This window comes from Strongylocentrotus purpuratus, unplaced genomic scaffold (assembly GCF_000002235.5).
Source record: "Strongylocentrotus purpuratus isolate Spur 01 unplaced genomic scaffold, Spur_5.0 spur5_scaffold_4, whole genome shotgun sequence".
Taxonomy (NCBI): Eukaryota; Metazoa; Echinodermata; class Echinoidea; order Camarodonta; family Strongylocentrotidae; genus Strongylocentrotus; species Strongylocentrotus purpuratus.
Window position 1 is genome coordinate 6,578,809 of NW_022145610.1, and position 23,353 is coordinate 6,602,161.

The window sequence follows — 23,353 nt, forward strand, 5'->3', positions numbered from 1 at the left end:
GGGGGGGAGGGGGCTGGCCTAATACAGGCTGTGTTTTAAATAAAGAGATAACAAAACATAAGAATTGGCGTAGCCACGAGGGAAAGGGTGAGGAACCCCCACCCCCCCCCCCCCTAATACAGGCTGTGTATTAAATAAAGAGATAACAAAACTATAATTTTAGTCGGACACATCATAGTCCAGAAAGAGTAAGGACATAAGATTGGCGTAGCCACGAGAAAAAAGGGTGAGGAAGCCCCCCTCCCCCCCCCCCCCCCCCAATACAGGCTGTGTATTAAATAAAGAGATAAGGCACTGGTTTTTTTAACATATACCAAATGTGTCCACAAAAGGGTCAAAAATGAAATTATGTTTGCTTACTTCAAACGTGTATTTTTAGGATCAGGACTTTCTTATTTATGAGAAATGCAAATTTTGGAGCTTAAATCTCCTATTTATTCACAGATATGAATACTATGAGTTCTTAACAATTTTATTGTGAACTATAGCATATCTAATAACTGTGATATAAAACTCATTTGCTATTAACTACACCTTTAAATATGTTGGGTCTTTAAGAATATGTTTCAGAGATTATTCATGCAAATTTTGAGTTTCTATCTTAAAAAATACAGATTATGTATACCTTGAAAGTGAAAAATAGCTCTAAATTTGGGTTTTGACAATAACAAGTTTTAATTTCAATAGGTAAGATACTTTTTCTTAGGTCAAACTTATAGGTCAAAACAACTGATGATATAAGGTAAATACATGCAAACAAATTGGGAACCAGTGCATGCATAATAATTTTCATATGTCACAACACTGAGTTTCGGACGTTACACACTGTAACATCATAACTTATCCAAGTTAACTGCTTTTCTTTAGGTATTATGACCTCATTTACATTAATTGTTGCAGAATAATACTTCTGTAACATTTATGGATTTTTTTCTTCAGTTTTAATTAGTTTAGCACATACCGTACATGTATACCAAGTTTGTCTTCATCGACCACTCAATTTATGTAAGGTATATTATTCATTTCAAGAACGTGTACCGGTATTTCAAAGTGCTTATGTGATCTAACAGTGAAATATGAAGCTAATAGCAATTGTCGTCATCAAAACTCTTAGAAAATTCACTTAGAAACATACTCTTATTGCATGTTATGAACAACAGTGTGAAATGTACATGCATGCTATGGTTTGTTTCGGATGTTACACAGTGTTAACATTCAATGAGATCATCAATTTCTATAAACTCTACAATAGATGTTTAATCAGCTTGCTAATGTCCTTCAACTATAAAGGTGTCATTCAATAATATCACTAACACATACATGTATGTAAGCAAAACATTGACAAATATTTTTAAAAGTAAAACTATAAAAAAAAGTTACCCCAGTCCTGTAAGTAATAAGAAATAGGTGAATCCTAATTTATGTACATCTCAAGAATGAGATATTTCAGATGTATTTTCAAATTGTGTATGTTTTAGGTTATAATACTACTGTAGTAACAATCATCCTTTACCACTATTGTATTAGGAGGCTGTTTCAAACGACAACATTTTGTAATGCTCTTAAATAAGTATTTATTTATTTATTACTGATGACTGATTGATGAATGGATGGATTGATTGGTTGGTTGGTTGGTTGGTTGATAGATCTTAACTGCTGTGGCCGATATCACAGGTGACAAACAGCATATACAGTGTAGGTTAAACATGTACCGTATTTACCGGCGATAAGGCCGCAGCGCCGCACCCCCAACTTTGACATTTCGTAGAGGGAAAATAAAAACGGACAGCCCATTTATATTTTACACTAGCTTATACATTTTGTATGTATGCATACATTTGGCGAAGATACTACCAGTGGTGGATCCGGGTAGGGGGGCTCAGGGGGCATGTACCCCGGCCAAAACAAAAATGTTGAAATCAGCCCCAAAATTCGCCCACAAAATGTACTGGCAAACAGGGACGTGCCCCCCTACCCCCGGGCCCCCAAAAATAAAAAATAAAATAAATTAGTCCGCACTCCTCCCCACCCGCCCCACTGAGCGAATTTGCGGCCAGCGCGATTTTCAAATATTTGGGAGCAAAAAACAAAAAAAAATAATGTGCTGCTCTTACCAATCCCCCTGCTTATTCAGCAGCTGGCTGAGTCGTTGCGATTTTTTGGGACAATACAAAAATATTTATATGTCCTCTCACCCCTCGTGTGAAACCCCCCGGAAGAAATTCCTGGATCCGTCCCTGACTATATGTTTAGGATCATGAAATAAGTTATTAATGTAATGTCTTATTCTTTTATAGATGTATGTACTTTCTACATAGATTAGTTACGTGTACTGAGTGCCCTTTTAAAAAGGTATTTTCAAATGAAAATCCATATTTCCCATAAATTTTAGACAAAACATTTTAATTTGCTTGATTTATCAACTTTATGTACCTGTATCAATACCCGTGTCATGTACATGTACACTGGGTATTGCTTAAGTGGATAATTTTGAGCTTTTTAACCTACCAAATAGTTTAGATTGACCATACAATCTTTGGTTATATGACATAATTGAAACAATCTCTGTAAAAATGAAAACCTGATGATTTGCAAACACACAGCAATGTAAATAGCAAGAGGAGAGGTTGAAAAATTGAAATTGCTATTTTCACATCTATCTTTGCCCCTCATTTGAACTAGTTAAAGTATGAAATGTCTGTTAACAGTTTAATGTAACGTCCGAAACGTGCTAACAGCATACCAGAAAGTGCTGTTAAAATGGCTGAATATTTTTTATGAGTCACTTTTATGAGATTTTTTTCTGAAAATTACAATTAAGGATATACTAAAGCAGCCAGCCATGCCTTGCATCACAATGTGTGGCTTCAATATTTGATGTTTTATAAGTCAATTTGCAGAAAATTCAGATATTTTACGGAAAATTTCATTTTTTGCATCCATATTCTTCATATTCTTATATTTAGATCTAAATGAAATTCTCAAAATAGTGTTTTTAACAGGAGTGTGCATTATGAAACCGTTACTTGCACATATGATCGATAATTAGTTAAAATTTGCACACTATGTGTTAACAATCAAATAGTGTAACGTCCGAAACACCCTTCTTGAGCTTACACAAAATTATTGGATTTGAAAGACCTGATTTGTGTCTTGACTTATGTTAAGACTTATAATAACATATTTCATAATGATTTATTCACTCAGATACCTCAAATATGGATTATCATCATTTATTGGTATTTTTTGTTTCGGACGTTACATTGTGTTCGGACGTTACAACTGTTAACGGAAAATTGGTTTAACTATAAAATAGTATTGTAATGATGTATTGCAAATTTCTTTTTCGGGGTGGGTAGCCGCCATAAATTGTTTAACAAATGTTACAAGAAAAAGGTCGTGCAGTTCATATATTTTCTGCTACTTCAAATTGAAAGTTGTTTCGGACGTTACAAAATTGTTTACGGAAAATGAGACAACTTTTTCAAATTTTGAGTATATTTCTAGTATAAGCGCTACTACAATTAAATAATATTTTCTTTAATTTAATGACTTGGAGTAACTAATAAGCTTATTCAAACCATAAACAATCTCATTAATTTATTGTTCTAGCGGGTTAAATGAGGGTCTGCATTGTTTACGGAAGATGTAACGTCCGAAACACCATTTTAAATTGCACTGTTCCTTCAAAATACAGGAGTTAATTCAGATTACTGTTAACTTTCTTTAAGATCCACCCATGCTCATTAATCATCAATAGAAAAAAAACATATTGTTAGTGGGTATATATTTTTTTCGGCTCCAACCAAAAAGGTATGCCAATTTTGTTACAAAATTCCGTAAAAATTGGCTGTTCAGGGATAGCAGATGCACATAAAGCAATGTTGAAAATTTTTCATTAAGCTATGGGAGGTCAATCTAGGTCCATGCTACAAGAAAAAATTGTAATTGATTTCTAATTCTTTATCTTTGAAAAGTTTCAGGCTCTCAAAGGGCCATTTAGGTATTTGGTCATAGTTAAAAAAACAGTGCCACAAACAAAATTATAATTTTAGTCGGACATATCATACTCGAGAAAGAGTAAGGAAATGTGATTGGCTAGCCACGACGGGAATGTGGGAGGGGGCATGCCTAATACAGGCTATGTATTAAATAAAGAGATAACAAAATTATAATTTTAGTCGGACATATTATACTCGAGAAAGAGTAAGGAAATGTGATTGGCTAGCCACGACGGGAATGTGGAAGGGGGGGCATGCCTAATACAGGCTGTGTATTAAATAAAGAGATAACAAAACTTTAATTTCAGTTGGACATATAATAGCCCAGAAAGAGTAAGGAAATAAGATTGGGGGTAGCCACGAGGGAAAGGGTGAGGAAGCCCCCCCCCCCCCCCCAAATAAAGACTGCGTTTTAAAGAAAGACATAACAAAACTTTCCTTCTGTCTGACGTATCATAGTCGAGAATCGTAAGCCATGGGGGGGGGGGGGGGCCTGGCTCGCCTAATACAGGCTCTGAATAACATGAAGAAAAAAATTCCAGTTGGACATATCATAGTCAAGAAAGAGTAAGGAAAAAAAATTGGCGTAGCCAAGAGGGAAAGGGTGAGGAAGCCCCCCCCCCCCCCAATACAGGCTGTGTTTTAAATAAAGAGATGACCAAAACATAAGATTGGCGTAGCCACGAGGGAAAGGGTGAGGAAGCCCCCCCCCCCCCCCCAATACAGGCTGTGTATTAAATAAAGAGATAAAAACATTATAATTTTAGTCGGACATATCATACTCGAGAAAGAGTAAGGAAATGTGATTGGCTAGCCACGACGGGAATGTGGGGGGGGGGGCATGCCTAATACAGGCTGTGTATAAATAAAGAGATAACAAAATTATAATTTTAGTCGGACATATTATACTCGAGAAAGAGTAAGGAAATGTGATTGGCTAGCCACGACGGGAATGTGGGGGGGGGGGGGGCATGCCTAATACAGGCTGTGTTTTAAATAAAGAGATGACAAAACTATAATTTTAGTCGGACGTATCATAGTCGTAGTTGGTGTAGCCATGGAGGGGGGGGGGGGCCTAATACAGGCTGTGTTTTAAATAAAGAGATAAAAAAATATAAGATTGACGTAGCCATGAGTAAAAGGGTGAGGAAGCCCCCCCCCCCCCCCTAATACAGGCTGTGTTTTAAATAAAGAGAGACCACAAAAACTATAATCTTAGTCGGACGTATCATAGTCGAGAGAAAGAGTAAGGAAAACGTGGTTGGTGTAGCCATGGGGGGGGGGGGAGGGGGCTGGCCTAATACAGGCTGTATTTTAAATGAAGAGATAACAAAACATAAAATTGGCGTAGCCAGAGGGAAAGGGCGAGGAAGCCCCCCCCCCCCCTAATACAGGCTGTGTTTTAAATAAAGAGATAACAAAACATAAGATTGGCGTAGCCACGAGGGAAAGGGTGAGAAAGCCCCCCCCCCCCCCCAATACAGGCTGTGTATTAAATAAAGAGATAACAAAATTATAATTTTAGTCGGACATATCATACTCGAGAAAGAGTAAGGAAATGTGATTGGCTAGCCACGACGGGAATGTGGGAGGGGGGGCATGCCTAATACAGGCTGTGTATTAAATAAAGAGATAACAAAATTATAATTTTTTGGACATATCATAGCGAGAAAGCGTAAGGAAACATGGTTGGTGTAGCCACAAGGAGAAGAGGGGGGGGGGGGGTGGGGAGGGGGGGGGTGGGTTGGGAGGGGGGGGTTGGGAGGGGGGCTGACTCGCCTAATACAGGCTGTGTATTAAATAAAGAGATAACAAAATTATAATTTTAGTCCGACATTCATAGTCGAGAAAGCGTAAGGAAACGTGGGTGAGGAAGCCCCCACCCCCCCCCCCCTAATACAGGCTGTGTATTAAATAAAGAGATAACAAAACTATAATTTTAGTCGGACACATCATAGTCCAGAAAGAGTAAGGACATAAGATTGGCGTAGCCACGAGGGAAAGGGTGAGGAAGCCCCCCCCCCCCCCCCCCAATACAGGCTGTGTATTAAATAAAGAGATAACAAAATTATAATTTTAGTCGGACGAATCATAGTCGAGAAAGCGTAAGGAAACGTGGTTAGTGTAGCCATAGGGGGGGGGGGGCTGGCCTAATACAGGCTGTGTTTTAAATAAAGAGATAACAAAACATAAGTTTGACGTAGCCACGAGGGAAAAGGGTGAGGAAGCCCCCCCCCCCCCTAATACAGGCTGTGTTTTAAAATAAAGAGATGACCAAAAACTATAATTTTAGTCGGACATATCATAGTCGAGAAAGCGTTAGGAAACGTGGTTGGTGTAGCCACAAGGAGAAGAGGGGAGGGGGGGGGCTGGCTCGCCTAATACAGGCTCTGAATTACATGAAGAGATAACAAAACTTTAATTTCAGTTGGACATATTATAGCCCAGAAAGAGTAAGGAAATAAGATTGGGGTAGCCACGAAGGAAAGGGTGAGAAAGCCCCCCCCCCCCCCTAATACAGGCTGTGTATTAAATAAAGAGATAACAAAACATAAGATTGGCGTAGCCACGAGGGAAAGGGTGAGGAAGCCCCCCCCCCCCCCTAATACAGGCTGTGTATTAAATAAAGAGATAACAAAACTATAATTTTAGTCGGACACATCATAGTCCAGAAAGAGTAAGGACATAACATTGGCGTAGCCATGAGGGAAAGGGTGAGGAAGTCCCCCCCCCCCCCCTAATACAGGCTCTATTAAATAAAGAGAGAAAAAAAAAATAATTACAGTCGGACGTATCATACTCGAGAAAGAGTAAGGAAATTTGCTTGCCTAATACAGGCTCTGTATTAAAAAAAGAGATACAATATAACAAAACTATGATTTCAGTCTAATGTTTCATAGTTGAGAAAGAGCAGGGAAATGTGATTCACATAGCCACGGGGGAAGGGGGAGGGGTGCTCGCCTAATACAGGCACTGTATTAAATGAAGGTAAAAACAAACTTTAATTTCAGTCGGACATATCATATTCCAGAAAGAGTAAGGAAATGTGGTTTGGTGTATCCACTGGGGAAAGGGGGCTCACCTAATACAGGCTCTGTATTAAAGAGAACTAAAGAAAAAATTTAGTTGAACATATCATTGTTGAGAAATAGGTAAATGTGATTGGCATAGCCACGAGGGAAAGGGTGGGGAACCCCCCCCCCCCCCTAATACAGGCTATGTATTAAATAAAGAGAAAAAAAAACTATAATTTTAGTCGGACATATCATAGTCGAGAAAGCGTAAGGAAACGTGGTTTGTGTAGCCACCAGGGGAAGAGGGAGGGGGGGAGGGAGGGAGTGGGGGGGGGGGGTGGCTTGCTTAATACAGGCTCTGAACTACATGAAGAGATAACAAAACTTTAATTTCAGTTGGACATATAATAGGCCAGAAAGAGTAAGGAAATAAGATTGGGGTAGCCACGAGGGAAAGGGTGAGGAAGCCCCCCCCCCCCCAAATACAGACTGTGTTTTAAAGAAAGACATAACAAAACTTTCCAGAACTGTCGGACGCATCATAGTCGAGAATCGTAAGCCATGGGGGGGGGGGGGCCTGGCTCGCCTAATACAGGCTCTGAATAACATGAAGAAAAAAAACTTTAATTCCAGTTGGACATATCATAGTCAAGAAAGAGTAAGGAAAAAAAATTGGCGTAGCCAAGAGGGAAAAGGGCGAGGAAGAAGCCCCCCCCCCCCCCCCCCCCGAATACAGGCTGTGTTTTAAATAAAGAGATGACCAAAAAACTATAATTTTAGTCGGACATATCATAGTCGAGAAAGTGTAAGGAAACGTCGTTAGTGTAGCCATGGAGGGGGGGGGGGGGAAGGGGGGCTGCCTAATACAGGCCGTGTTTTAAATAAAGAGATAACAAAACATAAGATTGGCGTAGCCACGAGGGAAAGGGTGAGGAAGCCCCCCCCCCTAATACAGGCTGTGTTTTAATAAAGAGATGACCAAAAACTATAATTTTAGTCGTACGAATCATAGTCGAGAAAGCGTAAGGACACGTGGTTGGTATAGCCATGGGGGGGGGGGGGGAGGGGGCTGGCCCCCCTAAAGAGGATATGTATTAAATAAAGAGATGACAAAACTATAATTTTAGTTGGACATATCATAGTCGAGAAAGCGTAAGGAAACATGGTTGATGTAGCCACAAGGAGAAGAGGGGGGGGGGGGGGCTGGCTCGCCTAATTCAGGCTCTGAATTACATGAAGAGATAACAAAACTTTAATTTCAGTTGGACATATCATAGTCAAAAAAGTGTAAGGAAACATGGTTGGTGTAGCCACAAGGAGAAGAGGGGGGGGGGTGGGGGGGGCTGGCTCGCCTAATACAGGCTCTGAATTACATGAAGAGATAACAAAACTTTAATTTCAGTTGGACATATCATAGCCCAGAAAGAGTAAGGAAATAAGATTGGAGTAGCCACGAGGGAAAGGGTGAGGAAGCCCCCCCCCCAAAAAAAACAGACTGTGTTTTAAATAAAGAGATGACAAAACTATAATTTTAGTCGGACGTATCATAGTCGAGAAAGCGTAAGGAAACGTGGTTGGTATAGCCATGGGGGGGGGGGGGGGGGAGGGGGCTGGACTTATAAAGCTGTGTTTAAATAAAGAGATAACAAAACATAAGATTGGCGTAGCCAAGAGGGAAAGGGTGAGGAATACCCCCCCCCCCCTTAATACAAGGCTGTGTATTAAAAAAAGAGATACAATATAACAAAACTATGATTTCAGTCTGATGTTCATAGTCGAGATAGAGCAGAGAAATGTGATTCACATAGCGATGGGGGAAGGGGGAGGGGGGCTCGCCTAATACAGGCTCTGTATTAAAGAGAACTAAAAACAAATTTTAGTTGAACATATCATTGTTGAGAAATAGGGAAATGTGATTGGCATAGCCACGAGGGAAAGGGTGAGGAAGCCCCCCCCCCCCCCTCCCCTAATACAGGCTGTGTATTAAATAAAGAGATAACAAAACTATAAATTTAGTCGGACATATCATACTCGAGAAAGAGTAAGGAAATGTGATTGGCTAGCCACGACGGGAATGTGGGGGGGGGGGGGCATGCCTAATACAGGATGTGTATTAAAGAAAAACATAACAAAAATTTCTATCTGTCAGACGTATCATAGTCGAGAAAGCGTAAGGAAACATGGTTAGTGTAGCCATAGGCGGGGGGGGGGGGGGGGGAAGGGGGCTGGCCTAATACAGGTGTGTTTTAAATAAAGAGATGACAAAACTATAATTTAAGTCGGACGTATCATAGTCGTGGTTGGTGTAGCCATGGGGGGGAGGAGGGGGCTGGCCTTATACAGGCTGTATTTAAATAAATAAAGAGATAACAAAACATAAGATTGGCATAGCCACGAGGGAAAGGGTGAGGAAGCCCCCCCCCCCCCCCCCCCCCCCCCCAATACAGGCTGTGTTTTAAATAAAGAGATGACCAAAAACTATAATTTTAGTCGGACATATCATAGTCGAGAAAGCGTAAGGAAACATGGTTGGTGAAGCTATGGGGAAGGGGGGGGGGGGGCTTGCCTAATACAGGCACTAAAATAAAGAGACAACAAAACTTTTAATTACAGTCGGAAGTATCATACTCGAGAAAGAGTAAGGAAATGTGATTGGCTAGCCACGACGTGAATGTGGGGGGGGGGGCATGCCTAATACAGGCTGTGTATTAAAGAAAGACATAACAAAACTTTCCTTCTGTCGGACATATCATAGTCGAGAATAGTAAGCCATGGGGGGGGGGGGCCTGGCTCGCCTAATACAGGCTCTGAATTACATGAAGAAATAAAACTTTAATTTCAGTTGGACATATCATTGTCCAGAAAGAGCAAGGAAAAAAAGATTGGCATAGCCACGAGGGAAAGGGTGAGGAAGCCCCCCCCCCCCCCCTTAATACAGGCTGTGTATTAAATAAAGAGATACAATTTAACAAAACTATGATTTCAGTTTTATGTTTCATAGTTAAGAAAGAGCAGGGAAATGTGATTTACATAGCCACGGGGAAGGGGGAGGGGGGCTCGCCTAATACAGGCTCTGTATTGAAGTCCCACTGCACTACTTGTAGTACTTGCGCCCTCTATATAACAAACAATGCCTTATCGGTGACCACTGGTCCCCATGATCCTCTTTTTCTTATGTTAACTGAGAGCTGAATTGATGAGAAAACCACCTGTCCAGTGACCTGGCAGGGCGCTCTAATCCCTCTGTAAAGTACGGCAGATAAGCTTTAAAGAGAACTAAAAACAAATTTTAGTTGAAGATATCATTGTTGAGAAATAGGGAAATGTGATTGGCATAGCCACGAGGGAAAGGGTGAGGAAGCCCCCCCCCCCCCCAATACAGGCTGTGTATAAATAAAGAAAAAAAAAACTATAATTTTAGTCGGACATATTATAGTCGAGAGAAAGCATAAGGAAACGTGGTTGGTGTAGTTATGGGGGGGGGGGCTTGCCTAATAGAGGCACTAAAATAAAGAGACAAAACAAACAAATTAATTACAGTCGGACGTATCATACTTAACGTGGTTGGTGTAGCCATGGGGGGGGGGGCTGGCTCACCTAATACAGGCTCTGAATTACATGAAGAGATAACAAAACTTTAATTTCAGTTGGACATATCGTATCCAGAAAGAGTAAGGAAATAAGATTGGGGTAGCCACGAGGGAAAGGGTGAGGAAGCTCCCCCCCCCCCCCTAATACAGGCTGTGTTTTAAATAAAGAGATGACAAAACTATAATTTTAGTCGGACGATATCATAGTCGAGAAAGCGTAAGGAAACGTGGTTGGTGTAGCCATGGGGGGGGGGGGGGGGGAAGGGGCTGGCCTATTACAGGCTGTGTATTAAATAAAGAGATAACAAAACTATTTTCACACTAACCTAGGTTCGGACACATTAACCAAGAAAATTAACGTGTAAATCTCCCCCAAAAACGGATGATACATTATTATAGGGGTTTATAGGGGTTTTGCCATTTGGATAAAAAACTAACAAAAACACCCCAAAAAGCGCCAATATACACTTTTTGGCAGTTCTAAACATGGTTTCGCCATTTTCAAACAAACCTTGTTCGGACACATTAACCAATAAAATTAATGAGTAAATCTCCCCCCCCAAAAACGGACGATACCATTATTTATAGGGGTTTATAGGGGTTTTGCCATTTGGATAAAAAACTAACGAAAACACCAACCTAGGTTCGGACACACTAACCAATGAAACGTGTAAATCTCCCCTAAAAACGGACGATGATCTGCAATCAGAACGAATGATATTTTTTCGTCCCGAGGCGTGCAAAACCCTAAAAGTTTTAAATATCAAAGGATTTCCTTACTCATATTATAATATAAAAGATTATACTGTGGCAATTATTCGTATTTTATAGCAGCACAAAACTGATGTGCATTGTTTTTATGTCTTTATGGTCCCATTCACACACTTATATGATGCTCCTTTAAGTTGGGTTTGTGAAAGGGGCATAAGGCAGTAACTTTGACTGGTTTACCTTTGACAGAGCCCTGAGGATAGCCAAATTGAGTAGCTAGGGGAAATGGTCTCGTCTTGGCCTCTTCTTTCCACTTCAAGTTCAGGTGTGCATCTTCTGCCTCTTCTTTCCTCCTCTCGGCTTCTGCTTCAGCTCTTTGTTCTTCCTTCTCCTTCTTCTCCTTCATCTCTTTTGCAGCCTTCTTCTTGCTCCTCCATTCTCCATAGTTCTCCTTCAAAGTAAAGGGAAGATGAAAGGTGATTTCTTATTCTGGCAATTGCAGAAAACAGAATCTCACAGATTTAAACAAAACTATTTTAAAGACTAGAAAGAATGATAATACAATTACAAGGGTTCATTTTAAGTGACATCTTTCAATGGGAGTTAACAAAGGTTGGTCTCTTGTTTCGATTAAATTTTGATTAAATTTTGATTAAAAATGAGAAAGATATCAATTTTTGAAGTTGCAAAACAAATTGGCAACATTATGCCATATTTTGCATTTATTTTCAAGCTCCCCTGCTATTTGCCCTGTACTTAAAAACGTCAAAAACCTATACTTCCCTCTATATAGCAAACAATGCCTAAGCAGTAATAATAACAATAATAATGAACGTTATTTGTATAGCGCATATCACTAACACCATGAAAGTCCCTATGCGCAGTGACAGTTGGTTCTTTTTTCCTATGTCAATTTAGAGCTGATAAACAACTTGTCAGTGACCACGCAGGGAGGTCTAATCCCTCTTGGCCAAACTAGTGCAGATAGGTTTTAAGAAAATTTGCAATGATACGTTCACCCTAAATATAATTATTTCAAAGATGTTTTTATACAACCCCTGTATGAATCATCTTTTCCCTAACCAATCAGTGAGAAAACAAAAGTTTATAAAATTGGAGAGGAGCTTGCAAGATATGTCACAGTGTTGCCAATTTGTGTTTCAATGATGACAACTTTGAAAATTCATAACTTCTTTCTATTCTAGTCGGTTTTTGCTCAAACTTTCACTGACCTGTTTCTCTCATTTTCCTGCTTTTATTAAAAGCAACTTAATATCAGGGTGGACTTCCCCTTTAACACTCACCTTTGCTTTCTCCTGGACTCTCCTCTTCTCTTCTGCTTCAAGTTGTTTCTTTGGCTTTTCTCGATTTCTGCTCCTAAGTCGTTCTTTCCTCAATCCACATGTTGACCTTGACCTCAATGACCTTAGCTTTCTCCACCTTCATCTTCCTCTCTTCTGCAATCTTCAGCTGTTTCTCCCTCTGCAGCTGGCCTATACTCGATAAAGAGAGAAAAAAAGAAGAGAACAGAGTGAGTGAGAGTGAGAAAGGGGGAGGAAGGAGAGGGAGAGTAAGAGAAAGAGGAGGGAGAGTGAGTGAGAGGGGGAGGGGAGGAAAGGCTGGAAAGAGAGAGAGAAAGAGAGAGAGAGATAGAGAGATAGAGAGGGAGAGTAAGAGAGAGAGAGGGAGAGTAAGAAAGAGAGGCTGGAGAGAGAGAGAGAGAGAGAGAGAGAGAGGGAGGGTAAGAGAGAGGAGGAGCGAAAGAGGGGGAAGGGGGAGGAGAGGCTGGAGAGAGAGAGAGAGAGAGAGAGAGCGAGAGAGAGAGAGAGAGATATCTCAATGTACTTTGCGCCAATGCATGTCACCACAGCCCTAACTGCCATCAACAAATACCCAAGACATAAGATCTGATCCAAGACTCCCACCAGCAAGCCCGCAGCCAACACCATCCCTGAAAGAGAACCAACCCGCAGCTACACCACCGAAACAAACTGTTTCCTTCCCTATATCGGTCAAGCCTCTCACAAGATTCAGCGTATCCTTCAAGCAGCAGACATCCAAGTTCGACACAGTTCCTCCAACAAACTCCATTCGATACTCCACTCCACAAAGACAAGCATCCAAACCACAAGAAAGCTGGAGTCTACAAAATACCATGCGAATATGGAAAAGTCTACATTGGTGAAACGGGAAGAAATCGGGAAACAAGACTCAAGGAACACAGAACCAGCTTCAGACTCAGCGATTGGGATAAGTCCGCTATCGTCACACACACCCAGCAACACGAACACACCATCGAATGGGATAACGGTCATCTCATCTCCATAATGAAGCACTGGTATGCACGCCGAATCCTGGAAGCCATCAAAATTCACTGCCACAACACCGTTCCCCAAGAAGACTCAGGATTATACATCAATGACATCTGGAAACCCCTACCCGGTCACTCCTCCTCCACCACCGCCTTCACCACCCCAGCAGACACCCGTAAATCAACCACCGCCACCCGCCGAACCCTCAAAGCAGCCGCCAGCCTCACAGCTACAATGCACAGCAGACAACAGCAGACTACAACGATGCCTACGTCGGGACACACACAGCGTCTCGCCGACAGCACACCCCACTCATGGATTCGAAAACTCCCAATGTCCGCAACCCGGAGACTCCAGCCCAGACGGACAGCCAGACTGACCAGCACACCATCTATGTTCACTCCCGATGACTCAAGCCCACACGGTCATGTATTTCCCCGTCGTCATGCACGCCAGCTATTCTCCACTCCTGACGACGCATAGTCAATCTGTTTGAAACGTCGAGCCAACTCCTGCCTCTCTCCAAGCACTATAGTTCTCCTTAGAACTATAGCTAAGAAAGATAACCAACAGTCTTTTTCAAGACTATACCAACAGTCCTTTTCAGGACTAACAAACCCTCAAGAAAGATTACAGAGTCAGAGTCCTTTTCAAGACTCCTCAATCCTCCCTCTCTCTCTCTCTCACATGGTGCAACCGCAAGCCTACTGAATATCTACATCATCATGCAAGCCGATACTTGCAAGCAGCATCTAAGATGATGTTGGCTGCAAAAGAGACATAGTATCTTTAAAAGGAAGCTAACTAAGCTCACGCCTCCTTTTGTGGTTATTGTAGCAACGTGGATTTTTGACACGGTCTTATAACATAGATTACTATGGTAATTATTTTTCACTCATTCACTCATTTGCATATTTATGGTAATTTATGGAAATAAGGTAACAAAAATTATTTTACTGTGTCATGAATTGTCACTCAAGTACCGATTTTTAGTGAAATCAGTTGAGTTTTGAACAGTGGTGTTTAAAATGTTAGGAATCAATACAACAGTTTTTAATTCAGCAGCAATTGCAGCCACAGTTTTCAAATTAAATAACCCATGAAAAGAAACCAGTTCAAACCAAGTACAGGTTGGGTAACATCACCCTGGAAGAAGTGCAACACCACCCTACCTGAATTCAAAGGGACTCGGTTGGGCCACACATATTGACCAAACTTCATCAAATTACATGTAGGCCCAAATTAGAGTTCTATGCAGCTACATGTACAGTATATGGGAACCACAGCATAAGTCAGACCAGGACAAACTAGACATTCAAAACGAGGGACTATGACAGGGAATCAAGTGTTACAAAGACGTTAGAAAATCTAAAATGGGAAACTTTGAAAGTCAGCAGAACCAAAGCCAGACAAGGAAACACATAACACATGGATTAACACCCAGCAACATATCAACTTATCTACTCATTTCAAAATGGCGCTACGGTACATACTTTATGCTCTTTGCATTTCCACAACAACCACTGAACTCATAAGAAGTTTTAAAGCAACTGACCAAAGGTTGATATTTAAAAACTAGATATCTTTGAAACAATGATATTTCCACCTTTCAATTAACATCAAATACTCCACTTTTGAAATTGATCATGTCTGGTGACGTGGAGCATAATCCGGGACCTGAAATTCATTCAATTTGTTACGTCATACACTCAATTTTCTACCACTGAATGCCTGTTCCCTTGGTAATAAACTGAATGACCTGAAAGTGAGAGTTACTTACGATGAAATAGATGAATGAACTCTGATTCCTGCGATGGTGAACTCTTAGACGTACAACAATATCAAATCTTTCGTAAAGACCGCAATCACAACACAGGAGGTGTACTTTTTGCATGAAAACGATTCACCGCCCCCGAGTTTGAGATTCCTAGCTACGAGTTGTTGTGGATTCAATTAAGTTTACCACGAAACGAAGGCAAGCTCTTTTTGGGTGTATGCTATCGTCCCCCATCATCTAATGCTACCTTCCATGATGCACTAAATAACTCCTTTGTTCTTATCACCCCACATATTTCTTCTTTCAAATCCATCATTTTATGCAGTGGTTTCCATATTCATGTAAGGACCCACACAAAACAAAAGTGGTCTTACATGTTTGAGGACTTGAACTGCACTGTTAGATTTTATTACAACCACAAAATGGCTGCCAAGATGGCTGACATGCAGTCCATGAAACAATAATCACCAATCACAAGATTGGACAATAAGTAGGTAACCAATAGTGAAGCTTGTAAAAGATAGAGTGCCATGTGCATATACATGTAGTGTGCTGGGTTGAATAGGCAATAGATAGGAAGAGTGTGTGTGTGTGTGGTGCTATAGCAGGTAATGTGCATGAGGATGAATGAATAGGGACAGAACAATAGAAGCCAAGAGCTAGCAGACATGAGAGAATGAATGTAGGTCAGAAGTGCGATGAAGCATATCGGAGTGGAAAGCTAAATGTACAGTGTAAAATAAACAAGTAACCACTTGGATCAGTGAAATTAAAACCTTACATCATAACTTGATTCCGTTTAAATGGAGTGTAGTCGTGTGCCACGGTTGCTTCCTAGGGTTTTCCATCAATTTCACAAAGCAGATAGCGTAGATTTACAGAAAACGATTGAATGTATTCCATGGAATCTATTTATTGATGAAGAGAGCATTGATAAAACATGTGAACTTCACACTTGTGTTGCAGGCAGCAATCAAAGATGTATTTATCAAAGGAAATAGTTAGAATGTCCAGAAGAAAGGGAAGAGCTTACAGAAGAGCTTACAGGAAAGCAAAGAAAGCAAATAATCACATACTGCACATGTAAAGAGGATTTCCATAACAATGAAACACCTTGCTTATTGTGTACACTCCAAGATATTTAAATGCCATTACCAAATCATGCATGCCCAAGTCTTGCCAGTATCATTCTTGAGTATTAAATAGAGGAACAGCTGAAAAGTCCTTTATCTATTCACACATTGAAAAGTGATTGTTATAACTTTCTTCTGATTGTGCATATATTAAGATGCATGGTGGGAAATCAATTGTTCAGGCAATGATTATTTATCAGCTCATCATGTTTATGCATAAGTCACAAGAAATGTTGGTGAGGAGGGGATAAGTTGTACTAACTGTCCTAAAAACTCTTTATCTGTTGGTAAGGTATATATGGAGGAGACTGCACTTGCACTGGATGTGACGCCATGTTCACATGCAGGGCCAGATCATCAGTTGGGGGGAAAATGGGGTTAAAATTTGTGGGGTAAGTATATGCTGTATATCTGGCCCCTGTTGTCACAGTTCCATGTTAGTAGTTTTCTGCTAGCATGGATCTCCCTGGTTCTCCCCTGGTGGCATTTATTTGAATATGATAAATCAAAATATATTAAAGCTCTTGAAATATCTTGAGCATTTCTCTCTCTGTTTTAACCATTAATTTCGTGCATTTGTTAGTTTTTTTGAGACGGTTTTAGTAAAGTAACGAGTAAAACGTGCTGATGCGTATTGACATCTAGCGCGGTATACTTGCTGAGAGGCAGCACGATTTGAATTTTCAAAGTATTCTTTCTAACATCGGTAAGTTGAAACAAGGGAAACACTCTCGGCGGTCTCGCCTGCATTACGCAATTGAATGGAAGTTGGAACATTATTACAGGCAGGGTGGCCCATTAGCAGGCCCCCCAAAAATGAAATCCTCTGAATATAATCAGCATTTTGAAGTGAATATTGATTAAGAATCATAAACAAATAACAAAAAATAATTCATTTATTCTCATATGAAGTTGTGAAAACATAATCCAAGGCTACTGACCTAAAATGACCTTTGACCTTGTGACCTGAAATTTGTGTATATGATTTGTGATACTTGATAACCCTTGGGTACAAGTTTCATGGGATTTGAACAAACACTTTTGAAAATATGTTAAAAATTCAAAATCTTGATGTAGATACCACAAAAAAGTCTAAGTTTGTTGACCAAAATGACCTTTGACCTTAACTTAGTGACCTGAATTCTACTCACATGATACAGGATACTTGATTACCCTATAGTCCAAGTTTCATTGACTAAGAACTTATACTTTCAAAATTATATCAAAAATTCAAAAACTTAACCTTAGGTTAAGTTTTGAGGTTGTTGACACCGCCGCCGTCGCCGCTGTCACCGGAAAAGCGGCGCCTATGTTTCGCTTTTTTGCTACGCAGGCGAGACAAAATTGGAAAAGCAAGTTATTCCTTATATATCTATTGTTTTATCTCTTTTTTGGAAAAATGAGATTTCCATATGTTTTGTACACAAATCACGAAAATGAGTGATTTTGGGGCTGACATGCACAGACAAAAGGTCATATGACTTTGTAACAGTAGGTCCGTTTTCGAAAAAATTTATCTCAAAAGATGCGCCAGACTTGAAAGAAAAAAGTCATACATTTCAGCGCAAGATTTTTTTGCGTTAAAAAAGAATCAGGAAAAATGTAGGCTAAAAGGGTTAAGATAAAGTTGATTTCTTGGTCATGCGATTGCATCGTGAAAGAAACGGTGAGGAATCGATCAGAAAAGGTTGATCATCTAGCATATAAGTATTGGTGCGTACTGCAAGGTTCTGGAATCATCAAAATGATAAACAAATGTGGCCCAGTCTTGTAAAGTTACAAGCACTGTACACAGAAATATGTATATGGACTACACAAACATGTTGGCGTAAAAATCTGACCTGATTTTTATGCCGGTTACATGAAAATATTTCGAATATTAAAGGCATTTGAAGAGCCATGCTTTTCAGGAAACATTTGTTTATCTGATGTCCTACCAGAGTATCCAGACTTGTATAATAACAATGATAATGCCTCACAAATTATTGTTCACCTCTTCCCAGAACTCAACCTTTCTCTTTAAGAGAGCCCTGGTAACCATAGAAATTGCCTACGGGAAGAGGTCCTATTCTATACTTACTTCACTAACCACAATTGGCGTAGCCACGAGGGAAAGGGTGAGGAAGCCCCCCCCCCCCTAATACAGGCACTGTATAACATAAAGATAAAACAAAACTTAATTCAGTTGGACATATCATAGTCCAGAAAGAGTAAGGAAATAAGATTGGCGTAGCCACAAGGGAAAGGGTGAGGAAGCCCCCCCCCCCCCTAATACAGGCTCTATAAATAAAGAGAATTAAAAACATATTTTAGTTGAACATATCATTGTTGAGAAAGCGTAAAGATATGTGGTTGGTTTAGACATGAGGGGGGGGGGGGGGAGAGGGGGAAGCTCGCCTAATACAGGCACTGTATTACATGAAGGTAAAAACAAACTTTAATTTCAGTCAGAAAGAGTAAGGAAATGTGGATGGTGTAGCCACTGGGGAAAGGGGGCTCGCCTAATACAGGCTTTGTTTTAAGAGAACTAAAAACAAATTTTAGGTGAACTTATCATTGTTGAGAAATAGGGAAATAAGATTGGCGTAGCCACGATGGAAAGGGTGAGGAAGCCCCCTCCCCCCCCCCCCCCAATACAGGATCTGTATTAAATGAAGAGAAAATGAAAATTTAATACAGTCGGATGTATCATACTCAAGAAAGAGTAAGAAAATGTGGTTGGTGTAGCCACGAGTGGAAGAGGGGTGGGAGGGAGGGGTGGCCTAATACAGGCTATGTTTTAAATAAAGAGATAACAAAACTATAATTTAAGCTCGAACGTATAATAGTCGAGAAATCGTAAGGAAGCGTGGTTGGTGTAGCCATGGGGGAGGGGGACGCTCGCCTAATACAGGCTCTGTATTAAAGAGAACTAAAAAAACAAATTTTAATTGAACATATATCATTGTTGAGAAATAGGGAAATGTGATTGGCATAGCCATGAGGAAAAGGTGAGGAAACCCCCCCCCCCCCCTAATACAGGCTATGTATTAAATGAAGAGATAACAAAACTGTAATTTTAGTCGGACATATCATAGTCGAGAAAGCGTAAGGAAACGTGGTTGGTGTAGCCACGAGGAAAAGAGGGGGTGGAGGGAGGGGGTGGAGGGAGGGGGTGGGGGGGGGGGGCTGGCTCGCCTAATACAAGCTCTGAATTACATGAAGAGATAACAAAACTGTAATTTCAGTTGGACATATCATAGTCCAGAAAGAGTAAGGAAATAAGAATGGCGTAGCCACAAGGAAAAGGGTGAGGAAGCCCCCCCCCCCCCCCCTAATGCAGGCTCTATTAAATAAAGAGAAGAAAAAACTTTAATTACAGTCGGACATATCATACTCGAGAAAGAGTAAGGAAAATTGCTTGCCCAATACAGGATCTGTATTAGATAAGTAATACAATATACAAAAAATTAGGATTTCAGTCTGATGTTTCATAGTCGAGAAAGAGCAGGGAAATGTGATTCACATAGCAACGGGGGAAGGGGGAGGGGCTCGCCTAATACAGGCTCTGTATTAAAGAGAACTAAAAACAAATTTTAGTTGAACATATCATAGTTGAGAAATAGGGAAATGTGATTGGCATAGCCACGAGGGAAAGGGTGAGGAAGCCCCCCCCCCCCCCCCAATACAGGCTGTGTATTAAATAAAGAGATAACAAAACTTTCCTTCTGTCGGACGTATCATAGTCGAGAATCGTAAGCCATGGGGGGGGGGGCCTGGCTCGCCTAATACAGGCTCTGAATAACATGAAGAAAAAAATTCCAGTTGGACATATCATAGTCAAGAAAGAGTAAGGAAAAAAAATTGGCGTAGCCAAGAGGGAAAGGGTGAGGAAGCCCCCCCCCCCCCCCAATACAGGCTGTGTATTAAATAAAGAGATAACAAAATTATAATTTTAGTCGGACATATCATACTCGAGAAAGAGTAAGGAAATGTGATTGGCTAGCCACGACGGGAATGTGGGGGGGGGCATGCCTAATACAGGCTGTGTATTAAATAAAGAGATAACAAAATTATAATTTTAGTCGGACATATTATACTCGAGAAAGAGTAAGGAAATGTGATTGGCTAGCCACGACGGGAATGTGGGGGGGGGGCATGCCTAATACAGGCTGTGTTTTAAATAAAGAGATGACAAAACTATAATTTTAGTCGGACGTATCATAGTCGTGGTTGGTGTAGCCATGGAGAGGGGGGGGGGGGGGGGGGGCTGGCCTAATACAGGCTGTGTTTTAAATAAAGAGATAACAAAATATAAGATTGACGTAGCCACGAGTAAAAGGGTGAGAAGCCCCCCCCCCCCCCCCTAATACAGGCTGTGTTTTAAAGAAAGAGATGACCAAAAACTATAATTTTAGTCGGACGTATCATAGTCGCAAAAGCGTAAGGAAACGTGGTTGGTGTAGCCAGGGGGGGGGGGGGAGGGGGCTGGCCTAATACAGGCTGTGTTTTAAATAAAGAGATGACAAAACTATAATTTTAGTCGGACGTATCATAGTCGTGGTGGTGTAGCCATGGAGAGGGGGGGGGGGAGGGGGCTGGCCTAATACAGGCTGTACTTTAAATAAAGAGATAATAAAACATAAGATTGGCGTAGCCAAGAGGGAAGGGGTGAGGAAGCCCCCCCCCCCCCCCCAATACAGGCTGTGTTTTAAATAAAGAGATGACCAAAAACTATAATTTTAGTCCGACATATCATAGTCGAGAAAGCGTAAGGAAACGTGGGTGGTGTAGCCACAAGGAGAAGAGGGGGGTTGGAGGGGGGGCTGACTCGCCTAATACAGGCTCTGAATTACATGAAGAGATAACAAAACATAAGATTGACGTAGCCACGAGGAAAAGGGTGAGGAAGCCCCCCCCCCTAATACAGGCTGTGTTTTAAATAAAGAGATGACCAAACCTATAATTTTAGTCTGACGTATCATAGTCGAGAAAGCATAAGGAAACGTGGTTGGTGTAGCCATGGGGGGGGGGAGGAGGGGGCTGGCCTTATACAGGCTGTGTTTTAAATAAAGAGATAACAAAACATAAGATTGACGTAGCCACGAGGAGAAGGGTGAGGAAGCCCCCCCCCCCCTAATACAGGCTGTGTTTTAAATAAAGAGATGACCAAAAACTATAATTTTAGTGGGACGTATCATACTCGAGAAAGCGTAAGGAAAAGTGGTTGGTGTAGCCATGGGGGAGGGGGGCTGGCCTAATACAGGCTGTGTTTTAAATAAAGAGATAACAAAACATAAGATTGGCGTAGCCACAAGGGAAGGGTGAGGAAGCCCCCCCCCCCCCAATACAGGCTGTTTTTAAATAAGAGATGACCAAAAACTATAATTTTAGTCTGACGTATCATAGTCGAGAAAGCATAAGGAAACGTGGTTGGTGTAGCCATGGGGGGGGGGGGGGAGGAGGGGGCGGCTTATACAGGCTGTGTTTTAAATACAGAGATAACAAACATAAGATTGACGTAGCCACGAGGAAAAGGGTGAGGAAGCCCCCCCCCCCTAATACAGGCTGTGTTTTAAATATAGAGATGACCAAAAACTATAATTTTAATGGGACGTATCATACTCGAGAAAGCGTAAGGAAACGTGGTTGGTGTAGCCATGGGGGAGGGGGCTGGCCTAATACAGGCTGTGTTTTAAATAAAGAGATAACAAAACATAAGATTGGCGTAGCCACGAGGGAAAGGGTGAGGAAGCCCCCACCCCCCCCTAATACAGGCTGCGTATTAAATAAAGAGATAACAAAATTATAATTTTAGTCGGACATATCATACTCGAGAAAGAGTAAGGAAATGTGATGGCTAGCCACGACGGGAATGTGGGGGGGGGGGCATGCCTAATACAGGCTGTGTATTAAATAAAGAGATAACAAAACTTTAATTTCAGTTGGACATATAAAAGCCCAGAAAGAGTAAGGAAATAAGATTGGGGTAGCCACGAGGGAAAGGGTGAGGAAGCCCCCCCCCCCCCAAATACAGACTGTGTTTTAAAGAAAGACATAACAAAACTTTCCTTCTGTCGGACGTATCATAGTCCAGAAAGAGTAAGGACATAAGATTGGCGTAGCCACGAGGAAAAGGGTGACGAACCCCCCCCCCCCCCAATACAGGCTGTGTTTTAAATAAAGAGATGACCAAAAACTATAATTTTAGTCTGACGTATCATAGTCGAGAAAGCATAAGGAAACGTGGTTGGTGTAGCCATGGGGGGGGGGGGGGAGGAGGGGGCTGGCCTTATACAGGCTGTGTTTTAAATACAGAGATAACAAAACATAAGATTGACGTAGCCACGAGGAAAAGGGTGAGGAAGCCCCCCCCCCCCCCCTAATACAGGCTGTGTTTTAAATAAAGAGATGACCAAAAAACTATAATTTTAATGGGACGTATCATACTCGAGAAAGCGTAAGGAAACGTGGTTGGTGGTAGCCATGGGGGAGGGGGCTGGCCTAATACAGGCTGTGTTTTAAATAAAGAGATAACAAAACATAAGATTGGCGTAGCCACGAGGGAAAGGGTGAGGAAGCCCCCACCCCCCCACCTAATACAGGCTGCGTATTAAATAAAGAGATAACAAAATTATAATTTTAGTCGGACATATCATACTCGAGAAAGAGTAAGGAAATGTGATGGCTAGCCACGACGGGAATGTGGGGGGGGGGGCATGCCTAATACAGGCTGTGTATTAAATAAAGAGATAACAAAACTTTAATTTTCAGTTGGACATATAATAGCCCAGAAAGAGTAAGGAAATAAGATTGGGTTAGCCACGAGGGAAAGG

General features: G+C 41.1%; 1 protein-coding gene across 4 annotated transcripts in view; it reads right to left on the reverse strand.

The window, feature by feature from the left end:
* Nucleotides 1-11,564: 11,564 nt before the first annotated feature.
* Nucleotides 11,565-23,353, reverse strand: part of LOC105437150 (cilia- and flagella-associated protein 251-like) — a 75,140-nt gene continuing 63,351 nt past the window's right edge. For 3 of the 4 annotated variants that reach the window (XM_030998261.1, XM_030998259.1, XM_030998260.1), the window contains 2 exons: nt 12,621-12,809; nt 11,724-11,767 (listed from right to left, as the gene is read on the reverse strand). In XM_030998261.1, the coding sequence (XP_030854121.1) occupies nt 12,694-12,809 (116 nt within the window). In that variant the 3' untranslated portion in view covers nt 11,724-11,767; nt 12,621-12,693. Of the gene's footprint in view, nt 11,768-12,620; nt 12,810-23,353 lie in introns of all 4 variants that reach the window. The other variant, XM_030998262.1, reaches the window with a different exon arrangement.